Raw genomic sequence first — 25,063 nt, forward strand, 5'->3', positions numbered from 1 at the left:
AAATTCAACGTGAATCATCTTTTCATAATAATCTCAACTACATACAATTTATTTCATAATAATCCTTACCACGACGATAATATCCCAAATATATCCTAAGTAATCACTAAAACTTGTTTAATTAGTTAATTTTTTTCCGCTTTTTCACTATTTACATACCTTTCTCTCGCTCTCCCGCCTAGCTAGCCAGACAGAGTTTGACACATCATTATCATTCAACCTTCTAAATCAATTTTGTTTCTTAAAAAGTTAATAAAGTGTTTAGATAATAAATACAGAATGAAGTGGTCATGAACCAATAGCCAGATAACATCACATCTTCTAGATTGGTGAACCAAAGAGCCAAACGAAGCAATATAAACAACCGCAAAAAAAGTTATGGTTAAAAAGTGTTGGAAAGATAAGACCAAAAAAGTGTAGACAGAAAGAGCTTCATGTTTGTGTAGTTTGCATGGCAGATGATAACTTTTGCCATTGTTGATCGTTGTACGTACAAAATTAAATTATGTGGCTCATATTTTGATGTATAGAGTGTTCGTGAAGTGTCATGCAAACTTTTTTTTTAGACGAACAAGAAACAAAATTATAAACCATAAAACTATCCATCATATCACCGTTTTTTATGGTTCTTTGTTTACGTACGTGGGCTTTGCATTGCGGAATTTGGGGTGAAATTGACAACCATGAAAGAAAAGAGCCTAATAATAGTAACCATAATTAATTGATCTGTTGTTATCTTTTTGTTCTTTTTTTTACACTTTTATTCTTCTTTTTGTCATATGTAATGATGGGAGAAATCGCCATGAATGAATGAACGGATGAGAGAGAAGAAGGGGGAAAAACTGGAATGAACTAGAGGGTGTCCAAATCTAATCCAGCTTTGTGCAATAAGAGAATAAACGTGAAAACAATAAGACTAAGAAAATGACATTATTTAGATCATTCATCATTTGATGTTTCTGTACACTGTATATTTAAAATAATAATGGAGTTACTATCTTTAAAGTAACTATGAATATGCTTATGAATAGGAGTTGTTTAACAATGCGGAACAATTGGATGTTGGATGTTGGTTGTTTGGCTGTTGGCTGTTGGTTGTTAGCTTTTGGCTAGTTTAGTTGGCTTGTTTGACTGGCTGGAAGCATAGGCCGTATGTATTCGTTTTTTAAGTTGGTTGTTTAAGCCAACTATTTGCAAAAGTGTGGCAAAATTAATTGTTGATTGTTGGTTGTTTATTAGAGAGTTTGTGGGTCAATAAACCAAAAGCCAATCAAAAAGTTGCTCCAACCAGCTTTTTCATTTTGGCTTAAAAGTCAGCTTTTCAGCCAACCAAAAAGCCAATAACCAAACACTTTTTTTAACTGTTTGACCAAATTAAAAAGCCAAAAATCAATGAAAAAACCGTTTACCAAGACCTATATCTTCTATTACTATTAGAGTTTGAGGGTGGGGAGTAGTAAAGGTGAGAAAAACCTATCTTTAAAGTGGCGTTAGTGAAGTATAATACAATATTTAGCACAATAGCCTTTACTACATACTTTTAGCATAATCGAGTTAGCAAACTATATATATGAAGTTTTACAAAGAACAATTTTGCTGAAATATTACTTTCTCAATTTTTTTTGAAGAGATAGATATCAATGTTAAGCACAATCGAGTTAGCAAACTATAAACTAAGCTTGATCCTCAGCAAAATTGATTGTTCTCAATACTATTTGATTGTTCTCAATATGTTGCCGTGGTTTATTTTATGGTTAGTTTAGAGAATCTAGATCTATAAAAAGCTTAACTTGGGCTCTCATTTTTTGGGTATAATATTAGTTCAGTTCAACTCAATTTAATTCACTTTAAGTTTTCTCTCACAATTTCTAATTTAGTTCCGTCCAAAAAAATAGGACATTAAAACTAATTGTATCATATGAAGTATATATTATGTAGCAAAATATGGACAATGAAATTAACTTCCCAATATTTCACGAACTTGTTTGGTTAACAAATGCATGGGAAATTAGACTTCCTATGAAATAAACATATGTGTTGTTGTTTGGTTGGCAAAAACATGGACGATAGAACTTCCTAAGAAGTTATTTTTCCTACAAAGGGGAGGAAACAACTTACCTAGGCCCCCCTAGGTAAGTGGAAATTCCCATGCGAAATAGAATTTCCATGTTCAACCAAACAAATAAATGTACTTCATAGGAAATAAAATTTCATGAACAATGCAAATTCATAGGAAGTTATACTTTCCAACTTCAACCAAATGAATCTGAGACAGATATGTGCAAGTGTGGAGAATAATTGTGTTAACCTTGAGTAGGTTAACCTATATATATTGAATGTCAGGGTTAACCTACTCAAGGTTAACACAATTATTCTCCACACTTGTACATATAATGTTATCTAATAGAATAACTTGTGAAACTTTTGAGATAAGAACAAAACAATAATATAGACTTCTAGTAGACTAGTACTCTAGTAGCTAAAGACTAAAAATGGATTGGAAGCCCTAAACATCTCATATACTTTGTCTTATGTCGGAGTGGCTCCCTCTTATGGTAGGGTGTATGAAGGAGACAACGGAACAAAAAACCTTAAGTCCTTTTCCTACACAGTACACATATTATTAGGGTCACTTATCAGGTGGTCTAATATGTCTTGTATTTTGATACATTGTTTTCTGCATATTAAATTGGGAACGTGTGCTAATGCTTCGTCCCAAATTTAGATATTAAATCAGTGGGCAGTGTTATGACAGATGGCTCGACAGCATCCCGTGGTAAATGTTATCAGATCTGTAGGAATAGTTTGGACTTTGGATCGTGTTAGCTAGCTATATTCAACCATCACACCATTTTTGTAGGAAGAGTTAGGGATTGAATCTGTCTGTTATGAGTTATGACCATGGACAATTAGGGCACTTATTACAAGTGATTTTAGTGAGAGGACTAGGACCATGTTTAGCAAAATTCTTTAGGTATGAAATTCAGAAGAAAAATAAAAACATATGTATAATCGAATACAAAAATTAATTCTAGTGATTCAATATTTGGATCGTTCGCTTTAATTAATCCCATACATTTTTTTAATTATTTTTAAATAATTCGACCTTTTAGCATGATCTGCTCATAGTGAACTATGACTTATTGAAATAGGTTGGTGATCAATAGAATGGGTTCATCGAAAAGTGGAAACATGTCTTATTCTAATTCGTTCTATATTAAATTAATCTTAGTTTTAATTACCCTAACTAATTAAACTAAACTAACTACCAATCACTAATCTTACCACCAACCATACCACCACCACCCCTTTCTGACTCCACCACCACCAGCCTCCATTGCTCTCTCCTCCCCACGACAAACCAACACCCAACCCCACCCCACCAACAAAATCCATCCCAAAACCCCAACTACCATCCAATAACCATAGTTTCGTCCAGCACTACACACCACCACGCACCACCACCACCTAGACTTGGTTATTGGGCAGGTTGGGTCAGGGTCGGTGCATATCGAGTCTTAAGAAGGTAACATCATATTGAGCCGATAGCGGGTCAGGCTGAGCGAACAACGGGCTGATAGCGGGTCAATAATGGGTGGGTCGGTAAACGGATAAGAAAAATAAGGAACAAAGAGAGGCAAACGTGAGTATAAATGAATACGAGTCCATACATATAATATTATTTAAAAAAACTTATTTATTTTTCAAAAATATTGGGTTCTTTTGTTGGGTCAATAACGACCTGTCCAAGAAGCGCCCTGTCCAATAGAAGCCCTATCAATTTGACCATAACCCTTTCGCCATTGGCTACCGTATCCAATAACCAGGTCTACCACCACCTAAGATCATCACCTCTTTCCCCTCGTTTTGCAAGCCACCAATATCATTCACTAACCTCAGCTAAGGAGTTGGAATCCAAGCGAGATCAAGCAAGGGTGGGGGATGGTCGTAAGGGATCGGTAAAGTGGTTTCAAGGATGAGGGTGTTCGTAGAAGGTGGGATTTTAGGGTCGCTGGGGGAGATGGGGTGGTCGCAAACTCGCATGTAGTGGAGGGTGCTCACACGAGGTAGGGAAGAGAGGGGGTTGCTTGTTGGCAACAATCGCAAGGGGCAGTAGGGGCTAGTAGGGGTTGTTTGGACAACTTACAATGATAAGTGACTATGCAACAGAAATTGTAGATGAATTTTTTTTAGTGAAAGTATTGGGTCAGACCGTCTGACGTATTGTTTACTGTCAGACGGGCTGAGCCCAATACATCTTCTCTCTGCTTCACTTTTTAGGTCACATTCTCTCTCCTCTTTCTTCTTCTTCTTCTCTGGTTTTTCATATAATCCACCCATTTTCGATTCTTGAGCTTAACAAAGTCCTTCAAAAAAATCATCAAAATCATCTCAGGGTGATACATGTGCCGCGATGTTTGAATGCCTTTTCTCATACCTGGAGGCAAAACCATCAAAAGAATAATCAGACAACTCAGAACTAGCATATACGCACCAGGGTGAAAGAAGCAGCTCAAATCTTGCCTTTGGTACTTCTTGATGTAATGAAGGTAGTTACGACGTACGATGATGGTTCTCTGCATTTTAGCACTGTGGCATTAACAAACATTGTGCCTGTTAGAATAGCAAAATTGACTTTGTTAATGTATGCGCCTGGCATTAACAAACATTATGCCTGTTAGAATAGCAAAATTGACAACACTAATCACAGAATTTTTGAAGGAATGAAGAAGAAGGAGAAAGTGAGAGAAAGCAGAGGTTAGTGTTTTGTTTTTCAGTTGGACTTTGTTTTGTTTCAGTTGGATTTCGTTTTCTTTCAGTTGGACTTTGTTTTCTTTCAGTTGGACTTTGTTTTCTTTCAGTTGGACTTTGTGTTTCTTTCAGTTGGACTTTGTTTTGTTTCAGTTGGACTTTGTATTTTTTCAGTTGGACTACCTGAAAAAAAATGAAGACTACCTGAAAAAAATGAAGACTACCTGAAAAAGAATAAAGACCAACTGAAACCCAAAGTAAGTCTGAAGTACAAAAACCAACTGAAAAAAAAAGAAGACTAACTGAAAACAAAATGAAGACTACCTGAAAAAAAATGAAGACTACCTGAAAAAAAATTAAGACTAACTGAAAAAAATTTGGAACCACCTGAAAGTCGTCCGATCAAAGATTATGGTCGGACGAGTCCGACACAATACGTTCTCTTTTTTTTAACCATCAAATTCTATATACCTACAAATAATCCAATTTTAGATGCCAACATTATACTAATATATACCAATAAACACTAAAAAAAACCTAAATGCGAACTCTTTTCTATTGACAACCTACAAGAGAGACTGTATTCTAAACAAGATTACACACCCTAAACCCACGAAAAAAATTAATGCGAAGCACAAGAATCAAGCTCCAAAATATTAGTTTAAGCAAAATATCAAAAAACAAATGAAAAATTAAGCATAAGAGAATTTTGTTACCCTGTTATTATATTGTAATTGGTCCAATGACCAACCTTTGATCTACTAGCCTATAAATCTACAGGGTACACTAGATCAAAGATTGGATTTGTTACTTTGTTATCAAATTGTTGTTATCAAATTGTAATTGATCCAACGACCAACCCTGATTTGCTAGGCTATTAATCCGCGGGATATACTAGATCAAAGACGGGGTACATTAACAGCTTAAAAGACATTATGCCTAAAAGTTCACTACCATCACAATAAAGAGAAACCCTCGAACATAACGTTGGAATGAGGACTTGATCCCAAGTGGTGTGTCTGGGAGCTGGAAAGGCCACCACCTAGCTCTCCCCCATGGTCTTGAAAATAAGCTCCATAACAATGAAGTAGGAATACTTAACTCTTAGAAAGACGTTTTTAATTCCAAACCATCCTCTTATTTAGTAAATAAAATTCTCGAAATCTCATCAATAAAAAAAAGTTAAGCATATGAAGATTAAACATTCTAATCTTTGTGATTTGTGTTTCTGCGACGTTTCTGTGACTTAAAGATGATATTATACAACAGGGATCCGTGGCGCAATGGTAGCGCGTCTGACTCCAGATCAGAAGGTTGCGTGTTCGATTCACGTCGGGTTCAAAACCCGATCCCAACGGATGTATTTTTGCCTTTCTTCTAGTAAATTAGTAAATTCTTCTTTTTAATAAAAAAAGGTTCTCTGTGTTGTTTCTTTTGAGGAAAAGAAGTAAATATTATTTTTCGAGAAGTAATATTATTTTTCGCTACAAACATGAAAATCAAAATGTCTTAAATATTTTTTTTTCCTAAAAAAGTTATTTGATTCTTTTTTTTGTATGAAAAGGGATTATTAAGTGTTTTTTCATTTTGTGGATAACATTATATACTTTTGATTTAATCAAAAAGTCAGTACTAAATATAGACACTTCATTCTCATAGGTTATTTCATCTAAATAACTTAAAATATTATTATAGTTTTCCCGTTACAAGCATGAAATTAAAAATGTTGTAATTGTAATAAAATGAAGGAAGTTTAGTCATATTGGATTTTGTTAACCGATACTAGTGTGTATGTTAATAATTCCACTTTAATTATTTATTATATTTACAAATATGTAATATATATTTTTAGTAAGAGTAAAAAATTATATATTGAAAACTATTAATATGGGATGGAAGGATAGGACAAAAATATAGTTTTTGATGACAATTATGTCTGGCATCTTTAGTTTTTGATGCACTCAGAGCCAAATAAATATGAACCTATGTAAAGATAAGTAAATATCAATCCGACCTTAGCTCAGTTGGTAGAGCGGAAGACTGTAGTGGTAAACACAGATAATCTTTAGGTCGCTGGTTCGATTCCGGCAGGTCGGATTTCAATTTTTTGCACTCCCTTTTTATGTTTTTAACATAAAAAATATTTACTTTACTCAATAACTAGTAGAAATTATCCAACATAATCCGTCAAATCATATAAAAATATCAATTACTTTGATATCACCAAGAAAATAAAATCATATAAAAATATCAATTACTTTGATATCACCAAGAAAATAAAATCATATCAAACTCTATTATATATTTCCAAATTCACTCGATTGTACTATAATCTTATCTAATGTTATTGTTGACATAGAAAATCATCCATGATTTATCAACAAACCATACAATATTGTTTTTTGTTGAATAAAGATAATGTAATGTAATCATCCATGATTTATCAACAAACCATACCATGTTTTTTTTTGTTGAATAATTATGTAGAGTTTGTCTTATAAGAGATTGTCTACTTTTAAATTATAATTAGACAACAGTAAGCCTAATATTAAACAGAGGATTAACTGAATAGTGACTAAGTTTTTCTTTCAGTGACTAAACTTAATCCATTAAGTGATTAGATCTACTTAAGCGTATTAACTTAGACTTGGGTAACTATTACCCTTTTTTTTCTCTCTCCCCTCTCTCCTCTCTACTTTCAAAAACCCTAGCCTCCATTGTTGATTTTTAAAGGGGCTTCCATCGGTTTTTACCGTTGGAAAGCCCCCACCTTTGCTTTTTTATTTGTTTTTAGGTTTCCAATAACGATTTCTCCCTCGAAAGACAGGGTTTTCGATCTCCTTCGTAAGAAAAGGTTTTTCGATCTCCTTCGAAAGAAAAGGTTTTTCGACCTCCTTCGAAAGACAGGATTTTTCTCCTCTTTTAGAGGGGGAATTTCTACAGGTTACGATCCGGGATACTAGATCTAATGGATTGCCGTGAAATTATTTTGTTGGTGAAGAATTATGCGGGATCACAAAGGTTATCAATTTTTCGAATACGGTCAGATGAATCCGACGGAAATCATCCTCACGACTACAAGGGATCGTTAGATTGTCTCTCCAACAAGGCTGTATTTTCCAGCGATATAAGCGGGAGATGTTCCACATTGCAAGATTTGTTTGACGATCGTAGTTTTTATAAAGGAAATTTTTGTTTGATTCAACTTATGTATTTGTTTGATTTGATTGCTTATGTAGATGTCGTATGACTTTTTATTAATGAATTAATTTTACTATTAAAAAAAAAAAGTGATTAGATCTACTTTTATATTAAATTTAGACGATCTCTTTTAATAATTTTCGAATTATTAGGTAATGTGAATGAAAATGAAAAATCCACACATAACCCTGTCCCATCTTCTTAGAATAGTAGAACATAAAACCATAATAAAATAAAACAAAATCATATCAAACTCTATTATATATTTCCAAATTTACTTGATTGTACTATTATATACTACTATTCTAAATGGATTCATGTTATTGTTGACATACAGAATCATCCAAGATTTATCACCAAACCATACAATTTTTTTTTTTTTTATGTTGAACAAAAACAATGTAATGTGATATAATTATATAATGTGAATGAAAATGACAAATCTATATATAACCCCATCTTCTTAGAGTAGTATAATGAAAAAAGGAGGAGAAAAAAAAGTAACTAATATAAGAAGAAAAATGGAAGGAGTGACAATGAGAAGAAATGGGATAATAATAATAATGGTAATAATGTGCATGTGTATGTGCATGATGGTCGAGGGAAAGTGGACTCATTGTAGATTACCGGGGTGTTATGCTAAGTGTTTGATTGTTTGTGCACCTTTTAGAGAATGGTTGTGCCCAATCTGGTGTGTGAAAAAGTGTGGTTTTAAGTGCCCTGCTGAGATACCCAACTACATGTGTCAACTTGGTTGTTCTTCTACTAATTGTCTACATAACAAACATCCAAATTTAGGTTTTTATCTGTCTCTTTAATTATGCAAAGTATCATAACATAATTTTAGTCTTTTCCTAGCTTTAATTTGCGATTTATTAATCGGGTGTAGTTTAGGGGTAAGATTATTCGAATCATATGAATAGCTTTTGTAACTAGAATATATAACATATGAACTGAAAAATGATTTCTCGAGAGAAAGTGAAGGAAACCTTTGCTCACATAGCGCTTTTGGAAAATGAAGTTAAATATTTTGATATGATTTAGGCACGTGGCTTTTATTACGTAAAATGTTCTTAAGTTTGTTCTCTAAACTATTCTAAATTGTATTTTTTTTATGTTTCCTAATTTCTAATCATTTAAACTTTGTTTAAATAAGAGCAAAAAGAAGAGAAGGAAAAGAAACGGAGGGAAAAGTAGAAGCTTATGAAAAAGATCATTCCTTTTTACGTAATTAATTCAAACAAATTCCGCAAAATTTTTAATATACTACTTTGATCATTACCATGTTATTTCTTGTATCAATGTTATTAAAATCGGGATCCTACTTTGGATCGTAGGAGCTGGTAGAATCGAATCGGTGGGATCGGATCGTAGGATCGTAAGATCCTACAATTCGGTGAAATAGAGATAATTATACTAAAATATGGTGAGAACCTCATGTTAAAAATTTACACATATTAATAATGATTTTCTTAGTTAGCAAATGATGATAGTTTTTCAATACAATAAGATTGAAGTAACATGCGATCAAAATCTAATAGGAGAAATATAATATGTGAAATTACTTTATGATTTTTATATGGTAGGATCGGATCGTAGAGTCGTAGGATCGTAGAATCGTGTTAAGATCCTACCATGTGATTTTTTGTGGTTGAGCAGGATCGAAAGATCCTACAAAATTAAGATCCTACGTAGGATCGGGATCGGTGAGGTCCTCCAGGATCGTAAAATCGTAGAATCGTAAGATTCAGATCGAGATTTTAACAACTTCGCTTGTATGTATGTGATCATATATGGTTTACTTATGCTTGCTTATCTTCTTGACGCAGGTATGAATGAGGTGAAACCTTGTTTGGGAGCTTGTGAGACAACTTGCCAGGAACGTTATGTGCCAAGACTGCCAACCTTGCGCGATTGAAAATTTGCATTTCTTTGTAACGTATTTATATATGACTACATGTCAGTGTATTGCACATCAATTCTACAAAGTAATAATTTGTTCGATTGATCGAGAATAAAAAAATTGTTGGGTAATATAACATTTCATTGTAGTTGAATGATAAATTTCATCGGGCTTAACACAAGCTAACGCTGGAGTAGAGTTAGTTTGACCACAAACAAAGTGACGGTGTTTCATCTTAAAACCAATTCCTGATATATATGTTAGTCATTGTCTCTCTAATTCTTCAATTCTAACTTACATGTGGATTATACTTTTAACATTAAACAATAAGCTAATAAAGTGAAAAGATAATTACATGAAATCTTGTTTTTCGTCTGGTATTTACGAATACAATTAATTTCTATCCATCCCCAAAGTCCGCCTTCACAAAAATCGAAATTACGAGATCTCCTAAGAGCCCATTTTCTAATTAATAGAATTACGTGATTTTATTAATTTTAAAAAATATGTTTTACAAAAAATTTCAGTCAAGTATCTTGTTTGAAGATAGAATTGGGTTTGAAAAGATAAAAGAATATTCTAAACGATAAAAGTTGCAAAAATTGTGTCCGAACAAGTGCAAAAAGATCTTTTATAATTGCTTTATGATGGGAGTTCTCGTCGTTAAAGGAGTGTTTTCTAGTAGTGTTACTTGGACAATTGGACACTTTAATTGATCTCAAATATTTGTATCGCATTTGAATCCTTGACATTTCAACATGTATTTATACTTTAACACTTCATTTAGACTAATTATCATGAAAATTTTGCATTAGATAGCCGAATTGATTTTGTTATATTATTAATGTTTTTGGCCAAGACATAATTTTGGGGAAATCAGACACTCTCCTAATACTAGCTAGATTTTATTTTTCTTTCAGAAAATAAAATTAATAATTTGTTAAATTAAAATCATACGACACGTTGCAAAGTAAATCAAATCTAACAAATATATATCAAATTGGGTCAAATAATTTTTAGTGTGCCAAAATTACGTCATTAATAAGATAGAACAATTATAAAAACCCTCATTTATGCTGTTGTTTGATATAACCCTCTACGAGGGGCTCTATTAATTTGTTGCTTCTTTCACGTAGAATTTGATTTGATTCAACTGATTATAGACGAAGAACAAACATATCTTGTGAAACCATACAAATTCTCATCAACAAATCGACGTGTAACACAAAACACACAGAACAAAATCTTGAGGGGGATGTAACCCCATACATGGGTAAAAAAAAACTCTATATTTGATAGACACTGGTAGGGCCGTGAAAAACTGACCCAACCCTTTTACTGAACCCGAATCTGACCTGAAATAAGCGGATTTGGGTTGAGATTTTTGACCCATTTAAGTAAGTGGGTTGACAAGACTAACCCATTTAATTAAGTGGGATTGGTTAAGGTTGATATTTTTAACTCAAAATTAACGTGCTTTGACTTGTTTAACTCATTTAAATATAATTCACTAAAAAGCTGTGTTAAAGTTGGTGAAAATATTTAAACATACTAATTGTAGAACACAAATACTGAAAAGAAAATCTCATCATGCATACTTTAATGTGAATTTATTATTGAAAACTAATAAACTTTAATAAAAATCTACTAGAAATAAATAAATATGTAAATGGGTAAATCGAGTTATATCGGCAACCCGTTTAATAAACAGGTCGGGTCAATGTTGAGTTTTTCAACCCGTTTAATAAACGGGTCCGGTTTGGGTTGTGACATGCCCAACCCGTTTATTATTAACTGGAACACGATCCAACCTGATCGGTTAATCAGCCCGAGACACGGGAGGTTTATTATAAATCAAAAGGTTAAACCAAATAAAAAAGGAAAAATAGGATTTGCCCAAAAGGTGGTGATCGCTTTTAGATCAAAAAAGTAAATTAGGGTTTTAGAGAGGAAATAGAGTGATCGGCTAGATTAAGAACCCTTAATATCTGAATTTGATAAAAACTTAGTCCTCTCTCTTTTCTCCCGTAATCTTTCTTTTCTATATTTTGTATAATCAGACCTTAATCATCTCCTGTTTTGTTAATCAGATTACTTATAGTAAATTATAAGGATCTTTTCTCTTAAGCACACACGTCTATGGATTTAAGCTTCAACCCATCTATTTCTACCTTACAAGATCATAGCCTTCTAGTAGATAGGCTTACCAATTTACCTGATGAATTGTTAATTCGAATAATTTCTTCGCTTCCTACCAAATATGCTCTTGCTACATGCAATTTGTCTAAGAGAATGAGGCATATTTTCCCTTGGATTACCAGCCTCAGCTTCGATTATTCACATATATATCCTTGTCGTAGACATTGCTATGAAATCGAATGCTTACGACCTTTTGTGACCTTTGTAGATAATGTGCTTCATGCATACAAGTCTAGGTATCTCACCAGGTTTAGACTTGGAGTTGGATGTGTTCCATGTCGTTTACCTGACTTGAAATCCACGCAACTTAACGCGTGGATTTCTTTTGCATTAGCTCGTTGTGGCCTCAAAGAGCTCGATCTCTGCCTTCATTTGAAGGATCGAAGTCATATTCAGCTCCCTCCGGAAATATTCACTTGTGAAACATTGGAGGTGTTGAAGCTTGATATTAACATTGGTCTTGATCAAGTTTTCGACATGCCATCCTTTCGTCTTCCAAACTTGAAACGTTTCCACCTATATGTTGAGTCCCTTTCTAAAGATGAATTTTTAACGAGCCTAGTTTCGAGCTGCCCTTTACTCGAAGAGCTTAGTGTGGAAGCCCTTTGGATTTATGGTTGCAATATAAGTATCTCTTCTACTTCTCTTCGGAGACTCTGCTTAAGATTTTATAACAGCACTGTGTTTTTGCGGATACATACTCCTAATCTTTTGGATCTTAAGTACACGGATAACTTAGTATTAGAGTACTCTGTCACAACCATGAACTATCTTGTTAAAGCACACATCAATATCTTTTCTACAATCCGAAGAGTTTACTGTCTGGATATTCTTAGCTTGAGCAGATCGTTTTCTAATGTTCAACATTTATGTTTGATCATCTCGTCCTCGGAGGTTTGTCTCAATCTCTATTTTTGCTTCCTTCTCTTACTCAAAAAAACTATAACTATTGCTTCTTTATATACTGTAATGTGAAATTGAGTAAACTGCCTGAGTGCCTATTACCTTGTTTGAAGATTCTACAGTATCGCGACGTAAAGGATCGACTTCCGGTGTTCCGTAATCTGAAATGGCTAGAGCTGGGTATAGCTCGAAATTTATATTGGAACGGACTGTTGTTCGCATTTCTGAACTTTTCGCCTGTCTTAGAAACACTTGTTTTCCTGCAGGTCAGTGTGTGGCTTCTTCTTCTCTTTGGTATTCCTAGTTTCTTATATTCTTATATACGTGAGATGAATATAGACGATGCTGTAATACTGTAGCTCCGATCGTCATCTACATTACAGGGAATAAGTTCTGAAAGCACCGATGCAGTACTCAGAAAACGCGAGGATATAAGGAAGGCGCTGCTAAAGGTGGAACGCAGATTTTGCAGAACAACTCAAGATATTATTCCTCGCTGTTGCAGATTTCATCTCAAAAGAATTGTTATAAAACATACTCGTTGGGAAGAACGGGAAATAGATTTGATCCGGTTTTGTCTCAGACATGCACTAGTTTTGAAGGAATTGGTCATATATCCATGTAGGAGTGCTCAGTTTTCAGTTGCAGATCAGATGGCAATACACAACACATTGCAGAATTTACCAAGGGCCTCACTCACCTGTTCATTCGTAGTGCACGAAAAGTTGACAGATTGAGCTCAGATGCAGATGACTGATGAAGCCTTTGTTCCAACTTTTAAATTAAGCTGTTCTCCTTAGCTTATTTTGTTGAACTTAACTTATATTTGTTAAGCACAATTTCTTTATGTATTCTTAATCATTAAACCTATTTTTGCTGAAACTTATTTTAATAAGCCGAGGAGAACAAAGCCATAGTGTCTTTCGATTGTATTTCAGTTAAACATGATTAACAACCAAACGATTAACTAGCATATATAGTAAAATATAATTTCGTGCCCGGTTGATTCCTCCGAGAAACTATTGTACAAGAGAAGTATGTTGCCAGGGGTTTTCTGCTATGAAGTTGGTTGAACAGTAGCAGGACAATTGAACAATGGTCTACCTAGCATAATAGTTTGCAAAGATACATAGCATATTACACCAGTTAACCTAATATGACACTACAATGAGACAAGTTGCAAATTCATGATGTAATCCAGGGTCATTTAAGATTCCAAGACCAGTTTTTGATGTATCATTGATTTGGTCACAGATTTTACAAACCTGAAATAGAAGGGTCCTGCTAAACTTTGGCACCCAGCAAGTGGTTGGTATGTTGCAACATTCAACAGTCGACACTATGAAGCATTAGTTGGGGTTAAACTGAGGTCACCTTCGTCGTTCACATGTTGTCGCCTGCTGTTGTTTCGGTCACATGACAAGGGCGTAGTTTTGTCCTCCCCAACCTCAAGCTTGCATAGAGGACATGAAGCATTGATTTTCAACCATTTATCCACACACTCAGCATGAAAGAGATGAGAGCAAGGCAGTTCCCGTAGCTCGTCATTGTCCACATATGTTGCTAAGCAAATACAACATAGCTGCACCAGGTTTTATCAACAAAGAGGGAGATAGCAAAACCATCAGAGTAGGTAATACTAAGCTGGAAAATCACAAAAACTACAAGTACGAAAACCAAATGATAATATGCGATGTTATTCAAAATTTTCATTTCATCTAAAGTACCTATGTCAAATCCTCAACACTCTACACGGGTAAGGACACTTAAGACACTTCACTTAGGCCAAAAACATGAAAATTTTGCATAAAATGGGCATATCCGAATTGAACATTTAAGATGAATGGGAAAAAAAAGCACGATCTCAGGGATTAGAAGAAGACGATGGACATGATATCGACTAGCTTGGTAGAATTGTTCTAAAGTCCCAAGTGCTAGATGGTCAACCTACTAGAGAGTTGAAATTTATGGGATCTAAAACTTCCACTGAGGGATTTATCACTAAATTATGGGCATGTGAGAACTTCAGTCTTTTCTTTATCAGTACATTTCATGTTTTCCAACATAAACTTACATTTTTTTCATTGCCAAAAAAAAAATTACATTTTTTCAAAGATCAGTGATAGAAAAATATTATCGTCCTGTTATTAATGGCCCATCTGGCAATATATTTCAAACTTTGATGGGTAAGATTTAAGATAATATAAATCCATGTTACTTTTTGAGATCAAGCATTTATTTCAATAGTAAATCGTAAATGAAAAATCGATAAGACTAAAAGTAGATAACATGAAACTTACTGCATCTTCTCCGGATATGACACGCTCATCCTGAGTTCCATCGGCCAAGATGCCATCTTTGCTAGCCTTCAAACATATCTGTTCATCATGAATACTCCCAGATTTTCTTAACTTGAACTTGTAGATTGGTAGAGCATCGATAGCTTCCATGCTTGCTCCCCTGGGTTTTGAGAGATCCTCTCGAATACCCATTACTGAAATAATACAAGGCAAGCAACAAAATATGGTAGCACATAGTAGGAATGGCAGTGCATACCCAATGCAGCTGAAGGTAAGGAAAACTATACAAAGCCTGCATTGGTTGGAGCAGAAACATTAAGTTCACATGAGGAACCAAGATGTGGAAGATTAATGGAGCATAATTAAGATCATGTACCTATACAACTTCGGAGCTACAGAGGGAGAGGAATGTGCCCCAAAAATCCACACATTACCCACAACAAACCACACTGCAAAGAAGCAGTCCAAGGCCATCTTGAAGTGATCTACTATTCCATTGAGTCTGTGAATAAAATGTTAACTTTATTAGTAATGACACGGCCAATTTACGTCGATTTGCAAAGAAATTTATCAAAGTTACCACCAAAAACCAAAGAACACTGATAGGCAATTGTATTCTAGTTTCAAAAACAGCCAGCTTTGTCCAAATGGTTTCTTTTTCTCACTAATCACTATGACCTATTCCCTCCTTCCTTTTTATCTATCTAACCATTCCCTTCACTTCATCATGTATATGCTATAAGTACTTCCTCTGTTTTTTGAAACTTGAAACATTTCCCATTTAAGGAAGCAACATATTATTTGCAACATTGACATTTTTGGCAATATTTTCTCTCTTCGCTACATGGGGCCATTTGGGGGGGGGGGGGGGGGTCCTTTTTTTATCTCTCTCCTCTCCTAAATTCTTGTGTCATACTTCAATGTTGCAAGTTGAAAAAAAGAAGGAAGTATATTATTTGGAAAAAAATTTACATGCATGCCCAGCATTCACGTTCTTACAACACTATATTGAGATATTACTATAGGGGTAGAACCCAACCCAAAGCCCTCAAGCTTTTGCAAGAAAGTCATCGAGCAAAATGATACAGATTCACAATTTCACACTTCCAGATAGTCTTCTAAGTTTGTATTTCCCTTAGATCAGCTCATTAATCAAACCACCAGAGAGAAGATGTTAAATAACAAACTGAATAAAATTGACAAGCAGACTCTTTCTCCATATTACTTTTGTCCCTTAATGGCAAGAGCTAAATAAGGTAATATAAGGGGTTGGCATAGCTATTCATTCGATTTTTCGTTCCTGGCATCTAGATCTAGTACAGCCACTCAATCCGTTCAATCTCCCTCATACAACACTAATGAGATGCTTCCAATCATATTGCCAGGTCCCAAAAACAAGCCAAGAAGAACCCGTAAACAAAATTAGCAAACTACTCAACAACTCCAGCATCAGCCTATACGCATTTTCAAACTCGTATTCGAAAAAGAAAATTTACATGGATAGAAAGCGACACATCTGAATGGTACAGACTACCTCACAAATCACAATCACATGTTCTTTAGTATCAATGGTCCAACTTAATCAGCACCATAGTCCAACTGAGGCTGTGGAGAAAAATATAACTGATGGTCCCCTAGCTTTAGTGTCTACTGTCTAGGCTACTCATTACCGTATTAGGGGATCTTCAAGAGTTCAACGTAGTTTACCTACAACATTGCATATATGAAAGTGAACTCAATCTGTAATGTCTCATTGTTGGCTCCAACATCCAGCTATACCAAGTGAACTACAACTTATCATTGCTCTCACCTTATGGGATATATTTGTATAACTAAATTTTTTCCACCATGAAGTCATGAACTCGCAAGCGCACATCTGTTTTGGATCTCAATAGACCACTTTTGGATCGTTTATATGATGAAGAACTGGTCGTAAGAGATGAAAAAGACGATAATTGACAAGAATATCATAAACCCCTCCTCCGGCACATCACCTTGGGATGAAAAACAGAGCATCTAATGCACTTGCAAGGAGTTCCCCCCGAAACAATGCTAGTACACTACATGCAGTAGACAGTGATAGCAGCAACAAAGAAAAGCCAAATGTTAAGAGGAAATTATAGAGGCTTAAGAATGAAATACCACTAATCACATAGGTGAAATAAAAACTAAATGCTCCCAGATGACAGAGAGGTTAATGGCTATGTTTATAAAATCCAGCTCTCTTAACACTTGCTGTGATTTTCCTGTGTACAACTCGTACTAGCCATTAATTATTGAGCTAAAACATTCTTCTTTGTTGTATTATACCAGTCGGGAAAAAAGAGAAATGTCCAGACTTCCACTTCTAAGAAAACATCTAGGACCACGTATGCTCCGATGAACCAAGTTGCATTCTAGTTTACTAATTACTTCCTCCGTTTTTAATAAGTGACACGTTTTCCTTTTAGGGAAATGTCACAATAAGTGACACATAGCTCAAAGTAGTAAAAAATACTTCTCATTTATTACATTTTTGCCATCATTTAATTGTTTCACCTCCTTACTTTATCCAATACTCAAATTTGATTAGTTAAACAAGTGGTCCCAATTTTCTCTCTCTAGGCTCCTTGGTATTCTCCCACTTTCTCACTGTGTCACTTATTAAAAAAAACGGAGAAAGTACAACTTAATTGACCCTTTTGAAAAAAAAAGCTTTAACTTAATTGAGGAATAGCATCAATTAAATGAAAACAAAGTTGCGCTACAAAAACCAATCAGATTATCAGTTTTCTCTTTTCTTTTCACTAGATCCTTGGCGGTGAGTGTTTTTTCCCTGTCCTCCATTCTCCATTTCAAGGTTTTCACTCTTTGTTATGCCATTGGAGGTGTAGATGCAGCAATATTTTATGAAGGAAACTATTCTGACTAGATATATGATTTTTAGCACTTAAAAGATGGCACTCTAAGATGAAAATAATAGCTTACCGTACACTAATTCTTCGTCTCATTTGACTGCTCCTACCAACTATACGTGAGTCGTCATGGCTATCCACTTCTTGATTGAGAGACGATGTGGAAGCAGAAGCTTCACCAGTGAAATCCCCTGCTGAGCTCTGATGTGATTCAACTGAAAATCGCTGAGGACCACGAATGCAATTGCGAAGACGCCAATAGAGAATAGGAAGCGTTGCAAGACAACCACATGCGTACCCCACAACCCATGCAAATAATGGGGCTTCTGAACTGTTATATCTTGACAATGACAAAATAACTACAGAAGCAACAATTTGAGCAAGAGTAACAATCAGCTCAACTGAGATCCATAGACCTGAATTCAATGGGCTGGTGTAACCATATGAATCGCCTCTTCCTACATATGATGAGCTTCTAGAATTTACTCTTCCGGAAGATGAAGATTGCGGCGAGTTAATTTGTTGTGTACTACTTGAAGGTCTATCTACAGTATGATGAGATTCTGCTTGATTAGATGAACTTGATGGAGCATCATTAGCAACAGCAATGTCAATCACATGCTGACGATCTTCACAATCTCCCAAACGGTCCATGAGTAAAGGGAACTGATCTCTGGATGTCTCACTATGTGATACCAGCAGGGGAATGCCCATCTAAATCTGGAATCAAGTAAAGTGGATGTTGCATAGAGAGGCAGTTATAACTATACTTGCTCTATGCCTTTCAACTTGTCTCCTTCTATACGTGGACTTGCCCTGTGTTCTGCATCAATGATCAGACATCAGCAAGCACCTAGCACCAGCAAAATATCGCGAATAATATCAACTTCATTTTGCTCAAGCACCTGGAAAAAAGGCTACAAGAATAGAAAGGTAGTACTACAAGATCAGAAGCATATTGATTTATCTATTACCGATTTCATAGCTTATGTTTCATGGATCAAACGGTAACCCAACTTCATAACTCGAAGGTTCATAAAAGAAATCTAATATGTTTTGATCTATTACAAAATTCATAGCTCATGTTTAATCTAATATGTCACATAATTAGTAGATCACCCGGAAACATGGAACGAATTTGGGAACCGGATTTGCTAGATAGAGTTTCGACCATTATCCATAAATTGCGAATTGGCAAATTCCAAATTGAAACGCTTGAACCAATTCGCAGACATCACCAGCAAATTATGTGACTCTGATTATATACTTTTTTCAAACAGGTACTCAAGGATGTGTTTCAACCCAGCTTCATAACTCAAAGGTTCATACAAGAAATCTCCAAAAAAAGAAGCCCAATTTCTGTTATATGCAAATCAGTACTTCCTACTTTCCCTTCTCTGATTTCTAGTCAATTTCACTTAGTTCCAACAATGGCCAAACAAGAGGTACACAAAATTATACTCTTTATTAAAAATTTAGATACTAGTACTATACAATAATTGCTTAATACCCTTTTTCCATTTTCATCTAATTAACCAAAATTCTCACTTTTTAAAACCTTTCCTCAAGAAATTCAAAAAAGATAATAGCAGATCCATCTATCAAGTAGCAACAATAACTCAATCTCACTTCATAAATTAACAAAAACAGCAATCTATCTACAAAAAAAAAAAAAAAACCTAGCCAATCATTATGCAACAAAACCCAGTGACATAAATTCAAGCAAACCAAAAACCCTTTAATTGGTAGAAAATCGCACAATTTCTGACAAATTACAAATTCGAATAACTTTACAAGTAAAAAGTTAAGCATAGATACTAAGATAAACACATAATCTGACCCAAATAAGTTGGTGAATGAAGCAGAGAATAGTGAAGTGTATAAAACAAGTGAGAGAAAAAGTAGAAAAAAAAGCTGCAAAAAAGAATGTTTAACATAGTAAAAGAACTAGAAATGCTTGTAATTTTTCGAGATTATACCAATTTTAGTCTGAGAAGTTTCAGATTTCTCGAATACTACTCATTCTGATTTCTGGGTGTTGCTAATCTTCAGTGGTTTTTTTGCATAGCAGCTTTTGTTGTGTGTTAATTTTTTCTCTTCACCTTCTGACGCAAAAACTGGGAAAAAGGGAGCTAGAATATTGAGTACAAGGTAAAATGAGTAATGAGTGAATGAGTGATGACATTAATACTTTATCTACAATTCCAACCGAAAACTTTCCTGTAGTGGAACGACATTTGGGAATTAAAAATGGCGGAATGTCCATAGTTGAAATTATTTTTGTCGATTTATCCTAATTATTTTAATAACACAAGAAATGGGATTGGAAAAGCCAATAAGTAGAGTGAGAGTTCGAATTCACTTTCAAGCTCAAATGAGATTTCATATTAGAACCAATTGTCAATAATAGTAGGAATGTAGGTTAACTCCTCTTGCTTGGTTATCATTTCTCTCCTCTTTCTCCAATGTGGGCCAACTTACACGAGAGTTTCAATACCTACCGTCACATATGAGTGTCTTTTTTAGAAATTTAGATCTAAGTGAATTGTAGTCAGAAACAATTCTAAATTTTACCAGATCTAGTTGTTGTAAAAGGGCAAGTTTAAAAGAGACCTATAACCCGAGTTTCGATACCATGTTAAATTTGGTTAATATGACAAAAGAGGTCGGGAAACCTAATAAGGTGAGTGAAGATTTCTAGAGTTGTGTGAAGGAAGGAGGCAGCAGCTCTGACAAACGTGAAAGAGAGAAAAATCTAACGTCTGCGAGTTTTTCATTTAATAGTAAGGATATTTTTAGAACAATTGTCAAACTTCAGGGGATCTCAGGAATTTCGTAAACAAGATATGTAATTAAAGGATTAGGTCAAAACTCAGGGGTACCTTGGAAAATTTTCCTAAATATATTTGACAACATCTCAACATAATATCAAAATTTCTTGACGTATATGTTAGATGAGAACTTATGGTCATCAATGTTTTTTTTTTTTTTTTACTATGTGATAGAGACTATTTCTCTAAAGTGTAATCTCTTATTCACTTGAATTTAGTTCGTTAATTTATACACTAAAACTTATATGAATTTATTGAAACTTATCTTTTAGTTTCTCATAACTTAATTACTCGAACTTAATATTTATCATCTCGGACATGTTTTTTTCCAATGTAATTTATAAAACACCTAGATAATTAACTATCTGGATCTTAGTTGTAAAATCTATCAATATTAAGAGATAAACTAATAATTATTACCTCTGTTCCATGAAAAAATACTCATTTACGGTAGATATACATTTAAAGGCAATTGGAAAGACAACGTAAAAAGTTGAGAAGTAGAGAGAGTAAAGTGTTATATCTTTTGAGAAAGTAGGATTAAGGAAAAGTTAGTATTTTTTCATAAAATGAATGAATGTTGAAAGTTAATATTTTTTTTTACAGAAACAAAAGGAGCAAATAATATAGTCGAAGTACATTTGTATATTATGGCCAAGTCAATTAAGGTTGACTTTAAAGTTAAAGTTAGATCCTCAGGCTTTTGACTTTTCCTTTTGTTTTATTTTTTTAGATTTATTATATGTTTATATCTAGTATGCCAATATATATTGACAAAATAGTGGCCTTACTCTCTTATTCTTTGTAGATAATATTGTTAAATTTAGGTACACTTCCTTGAGCAGGATGATTTGCCATCACCGAGTATTTATAGTACAACCTAATTATGGTCCTAACTATGTTAGGAAATCTATATAGATAATTTGATCCATACAAATGAGTGACGAGAGGAAAAACTACTTATGATGTATTTCTCCTTACAAGAAGAAGCTCTAATGTATAGAAAATTTGAAAAACTTCTCTCTCTAAAGATTTTCTCCGTCTTCTCTCTTTTAAAACCCTTCTCCCAAAACAAACCCTAGGAACTCGCCGGAGTTCCGGCGCCGCGCAAACCGCCGGCGAGTTCCATCTAGTTTTTTCGTCCCTCTAGTTTTTTCCCTCTAGTTTTTCGTTCTTCTTTTAGTGGCTCTTTAAGTTTTTAGTTATCTTTGGTCTCCGTTAGCTTCTTCGTGGGTAGTTCTCTGCCTCGACTTTTGGGTTTCGTGTTGCGTCAAGATCAGATGGCGCACTTTGGTTCTGGATAGTTCGCCTTTTTGCAGTATTTCCAGCACAACCCCCCCCCCCCGGTGGTGCGTACCCATTTCCCCTGCTTCCTGTGTGGTTGGGCCTCCCTCTCCCCTTCCCCTGGTGACGTGTTAGGACTTCCCTACCCCTTCCTCCTTCTAGTTTAGTGTTAATCAATTTGGGCTTCCCCTATCCCCTTCCCTCCCTAGGTTAACGACAGTGCATAGTTTGGGCTTCCCTTTCCCTACCCCCTTAGTTTGAGTCCAAAGTGGGCTATAAGTCTGGGTGTCCCCTTCCCCCTTCCCGGTTAGTGTCGAGTTTCTCACAAATGGTTGTTGGTGGTTGTCCGGCTATCCACACCCCCTAGTGCGTGTTGGAAATACGTTTCAACTTGTTTAGTTTGTGGGTGTTAGTATGGGTTTTGTGTCTGTTGCACTAAGCTTCTTGATGCTTGTGTTAATTGCTGGAGGTTGTTTTGATTTTGATGTTAGATATGGTTCAAGTGTTTAGTTAGGATTTGTGTGGCAAAAAGATTTCACGGCTGGGGTCTACTTTGTCCGATTTTGAAAATTAGACGTTTCTTCGAGATCTAACTCTAGTTAGATCTCAATTCCGCTTGGTAATGATTTCATCAATCATTGCCTTGAAAAAAACAAATCTAAAGACGGTTTCCCAATTTGTTAATTGGGTATATAGCGCGTTCACGCAACTGAGCTTCTCATCATTGGATAAGTCTCATATACCCGTCCCAAAGGGTTGAGTCACACGGAAATGTGACTCTTCCAGGAAACCTGGCTTAGAATCCCATGTAACAGAAGGTAAATGGGACTGGTCCTCCGTTCGTGAAATCAACATTCCCTTCCCCCACCGTTCGCCAGAGTTCTGGCGCCCTTCACCTACCAGCAGAAGAATTCTAATACAGTTACCTATCAAGCTGGCCCTCCATATTATGCAATTTCATCCTTGCTTAAAATTTGTAGGCTTGTGTAATAGTTATGTAGGAGCATGTATCGCTCCTTTTAGCATTAGGATGTACTTCTTTCTTAATTAATGCAATTTTCCCCTTTGTAAAAAAAAAGTTCTAATATACTGCATGCAATTGTGAAGCTTGTACCGTCTAGCACCCAAAAACAAAAACAAAAGTTTGTATGGTCAGGCTATGTGAATTTTTTCAATCTTGCTATTTTATGACACTAAAGATAACTTAGTAAAGCCTTTATTGCAACTCGTGTTGTTCGTTCCACAATAATCTATCACTGTCATGATATGTAATCATGCTATAACTTAACCTAAGCATATGCTAGAAAGTGGAAACAATGATGTCGTTCATTGCTAGAAACGGATTTGTAAGGAATGCAGGGAAGAAATGCACTTGCTTATTTTGTATATATGCCAGGCAAGAAAGAGTGCCCTTTGGGATGCCAAGATTCCTTTGTTTTAGCTCAGGTTAATTTTCTGTAAAAGCTAGGATCTTGAATGTCATTAGTTAAAAGTTAGGAAGGAAGACAAGCAATGGCTTGTTAATTTGCAAAGATAGGAAGCCCTAAACATATATAATTTTTAGATAGCACATGAAACAAAATCGAAACATCAAATAATAAACAACGTAACAATTTATTTTATTTATGAACTAAATAAGAAGATTTTTAATGTCCAATAAAACTATTACAACAACATGGATTGGTAAAGCAAACTAGAAGATAGATGTAAAACACTAGAGATATACTGATTTTCGCTTTATTCTTAATATAAAGGATTACATATAGAAAATAACATCGACGTGCTATTTTATGAAGTTATTAAAGCATGAGTCGCCCTTTAGATCAAAGATGGCTAGTTACCTCCACCACGACCACCTCCATAGCCTGATCCAGAACCATATCCACTACCTGAACCAGACCCTAAACCGCCACCACCTCCTCCACCGCTACCACCGCCACCTCCTTTACCACCACTAACACCATAACTACCTCCGGAACCAGATCCTGAACCAGATCCTGACCCGTATCCTGAACCAGAGCCTCTGTTACCTCCTCCACTTCCACCTCCTCCACCTCCACCCTTACCGTACCCCCCTCCATGTGCACCGCCATAACCTGAACCTTCTCCTGATCCATATCCAGAACCATAACCTGAGCCTAAGCCTCCGTTACCCCCACCTCCTCCACTTCCTCCTCCTCCACCTCCACCTTTACCATAAGCACCTCCATGTGCGGCACCACCATAACCTGAACCTTCTCCCGATCCATATCCAGAACCATGACCGGAGCCTAAGCCTCCATTGCCCCCACCTCCTCCACTACCTCCTCCCCCACCTCCACCTTTACCATAAGTACCTCCATGTGCACCACCATAACCTGAACCTTCTCCCGATCCATATCCAGAACCATAACCTGAGCCTAAACCTCCGTTACCACCACCTCCTCCACTTCCTCCTCCCCCACCTCCACCTTTACCATAAGCACCTCCATGTGCACCACCATATCCAGACCCTTCTCCAGATCCATAACCAGACCCATATCCCGATCCAGAACCGCCTTTACCTCCCCCTCCACCTCCACCTCCACCTCCTCCACTACCATATCCTCCTACTCCTGCACCACCGTGTCCACTACCACTTCCAGAACCATAACCTGACCCATACCCGGAACCATAGCCATTAGACCCTCCACCACCTCCACCACCGCTACCACCACCACCTCCACCTCCTGCGGCAAATGGTGATCTTGCTGCAATGCATAGATCTACAAGAAGTAGAACCAACAATGCAACCCCTATTGCTTTGGGACTTGCCAT

At 35.6% G+C, this 25,063-nt stretch overlaps 3 protein-coding genes and 1 non-coding gene across 6 annotated transcripts; 2 read left to right on the forward strand and 2 right to left on the reverse strand.

The window, feature by feature from the left end:
* Positions 1-6,021: 6,021 nt before the first annotated feature.
* On the forward strand, positions 6,022-6,093 carry TRNAW-CCA (transfer RNA tryptophan (anticodon CCA)). Its single transcript has one exon. It is a non-coding gene; the product is annotated as a tRNA-Trp (tRNA).
* Positions 6,094-11,995: 5,902 nt separating this feature from the next.
* On the forward strand, positions 11,996-13,715 carry LOC104905036 (F-box/LRR-repeat protein At4g14103-like). Its single transcript, XM_010693481.2, has 4 exons — positions 11,996-12,949; positions 13,072-13,224; positions 13,342-13,410; positions 13,584-13,715. Exons 1-4 carry the CDS (start codon positions 11,996-11,998, stop codon positions 13,713-13,715), a joined length of 1,308 nt encoding a protein of 435 aa, XP_010691783.2.
* Positions 13,716-13,906: 191 nt separating this feature from the next.
* Positions 13,907-20,323, reverse strand: LOC104904639 (E3 ubiquitin-protein ligase At1g63170). 3 transcript variants are annotated; one of them, XM_010692951.4, is made up of 5 exons: positions 20,132-20,323; positions 18,226-18,975; positions 15,635-15,760; positions 15,259-15,550; positions 13,907-14,540 (listed from the first exon to the last, which is right to left on the reverse strand). In XM_010692951.4, the coding sequence occupies exons 2-5, from the start codon at positions 18,864-18,866 to the stop codon at positions 14,298-14,300; spliced, it is 1,302 nt and encodes a 433-aa protein (XP_010691253.2). In that variant the 5' UTR covers positions 18,867-18,975; positions 20,132-20,323; the 3' UTR covers positions 13,907-14,297. The 3 variants fall into 3 exon arrangements, with proteins under 3 accessions (XP_010691253.2, XP_010691252.2, XP_010691255.2); XM_010692950.4 differs by having other exon boundaries at positions 18,226-19,005; XM_010692953.4 differs by having other exon boundaries at positions 18,226-19,069.
* A 3,777-nt stretch (positions 20,324-24,100) lies between these two features.
* Positions 24,101-25,063, reverse strand: LOC104904638 (glycine-rich cell wall structural protein 2). The gene has a single exon (XM_048637218.1). The coding sequence runs from the start codon at positions 25,061-25,063 to the stop codon at positions 24,101-24,103; it is 963 nt and encodes a 320-aa protein (XP_048493175.1).

This window comes from Beta vulgaris, chromosome 9 (assembly GCF_026745355.1).
Source record: "Beta vulgaris subsp. vulgaris cultivar EL10 chromosome 9, EL10.2, whole genome shotgun sequence".
NCBI classification, from domain to species: Eukaryota; Viridiplantae; Streptophyta; class Magnoliopsida; order Caryophyllales; family Amaranthaceae; genus Beta; species Beta vulgaris.

What these genes read in the sequence shown, in the direction of transcription:
- LOC104905036 (XM_010693481.2), top strand. Translation starts at nt 11,996, where the DNA reads ATGGATTTAAGCTTCAACCCATCTATTTCTACCTTACAAGATCATAGC. An exon ending in TGATCATCTCGTCCTCGGAG is followed by an intron (nt 12,950 to 13,071) that starts GTTTGTCTCAAT and finishes CCTTGTTTGAAG; the next exon opens with ATTCTACAGTATCGCGACGT. An exon ending in TAAGGAAGGCGCTGCTAAAG is followed by an intron (nt 13,411 to 13,583) that starts GTGGAACGCAGA and finishes ATATCCATGTAG; the next exon opens with GAGTGCTCAGTTTTCAGTTG.
- LOC104904638 (XM_048637218.1), bottom strand. Translation starts at nt 25,063, where the DNA reads ATGGCAAGTCCCAAAGCAATAGGGGTTGCATTGTTGGTTCTACTTCTT.
- LOC104904639 (XM_010692951.4), bottom strand. Translation starts at nt 18,866, where the DNA reads ATGGGCATTCCCCTGCTGGTATCACATAGTGAGACATCCAGAGATCAG. An exon ending in GTAGCTCCGAAGTTGTATAG is followed by an intron (nt 15,551 to 15,634) that starts GTACATGATCTT and finishes CAACCAATGCAG; the next exon opens with GCTTTGTATAGTTTTCCTTA. An exon ending in TCATATCCGGAGAAGATGCA is followed by an intron (nt 14,541 to 15,258) that starts GTAAGTTTCATG and finishes AACCTGGTGCAG; the next exon opens with CTATGTTGTATTTGCTTAGC.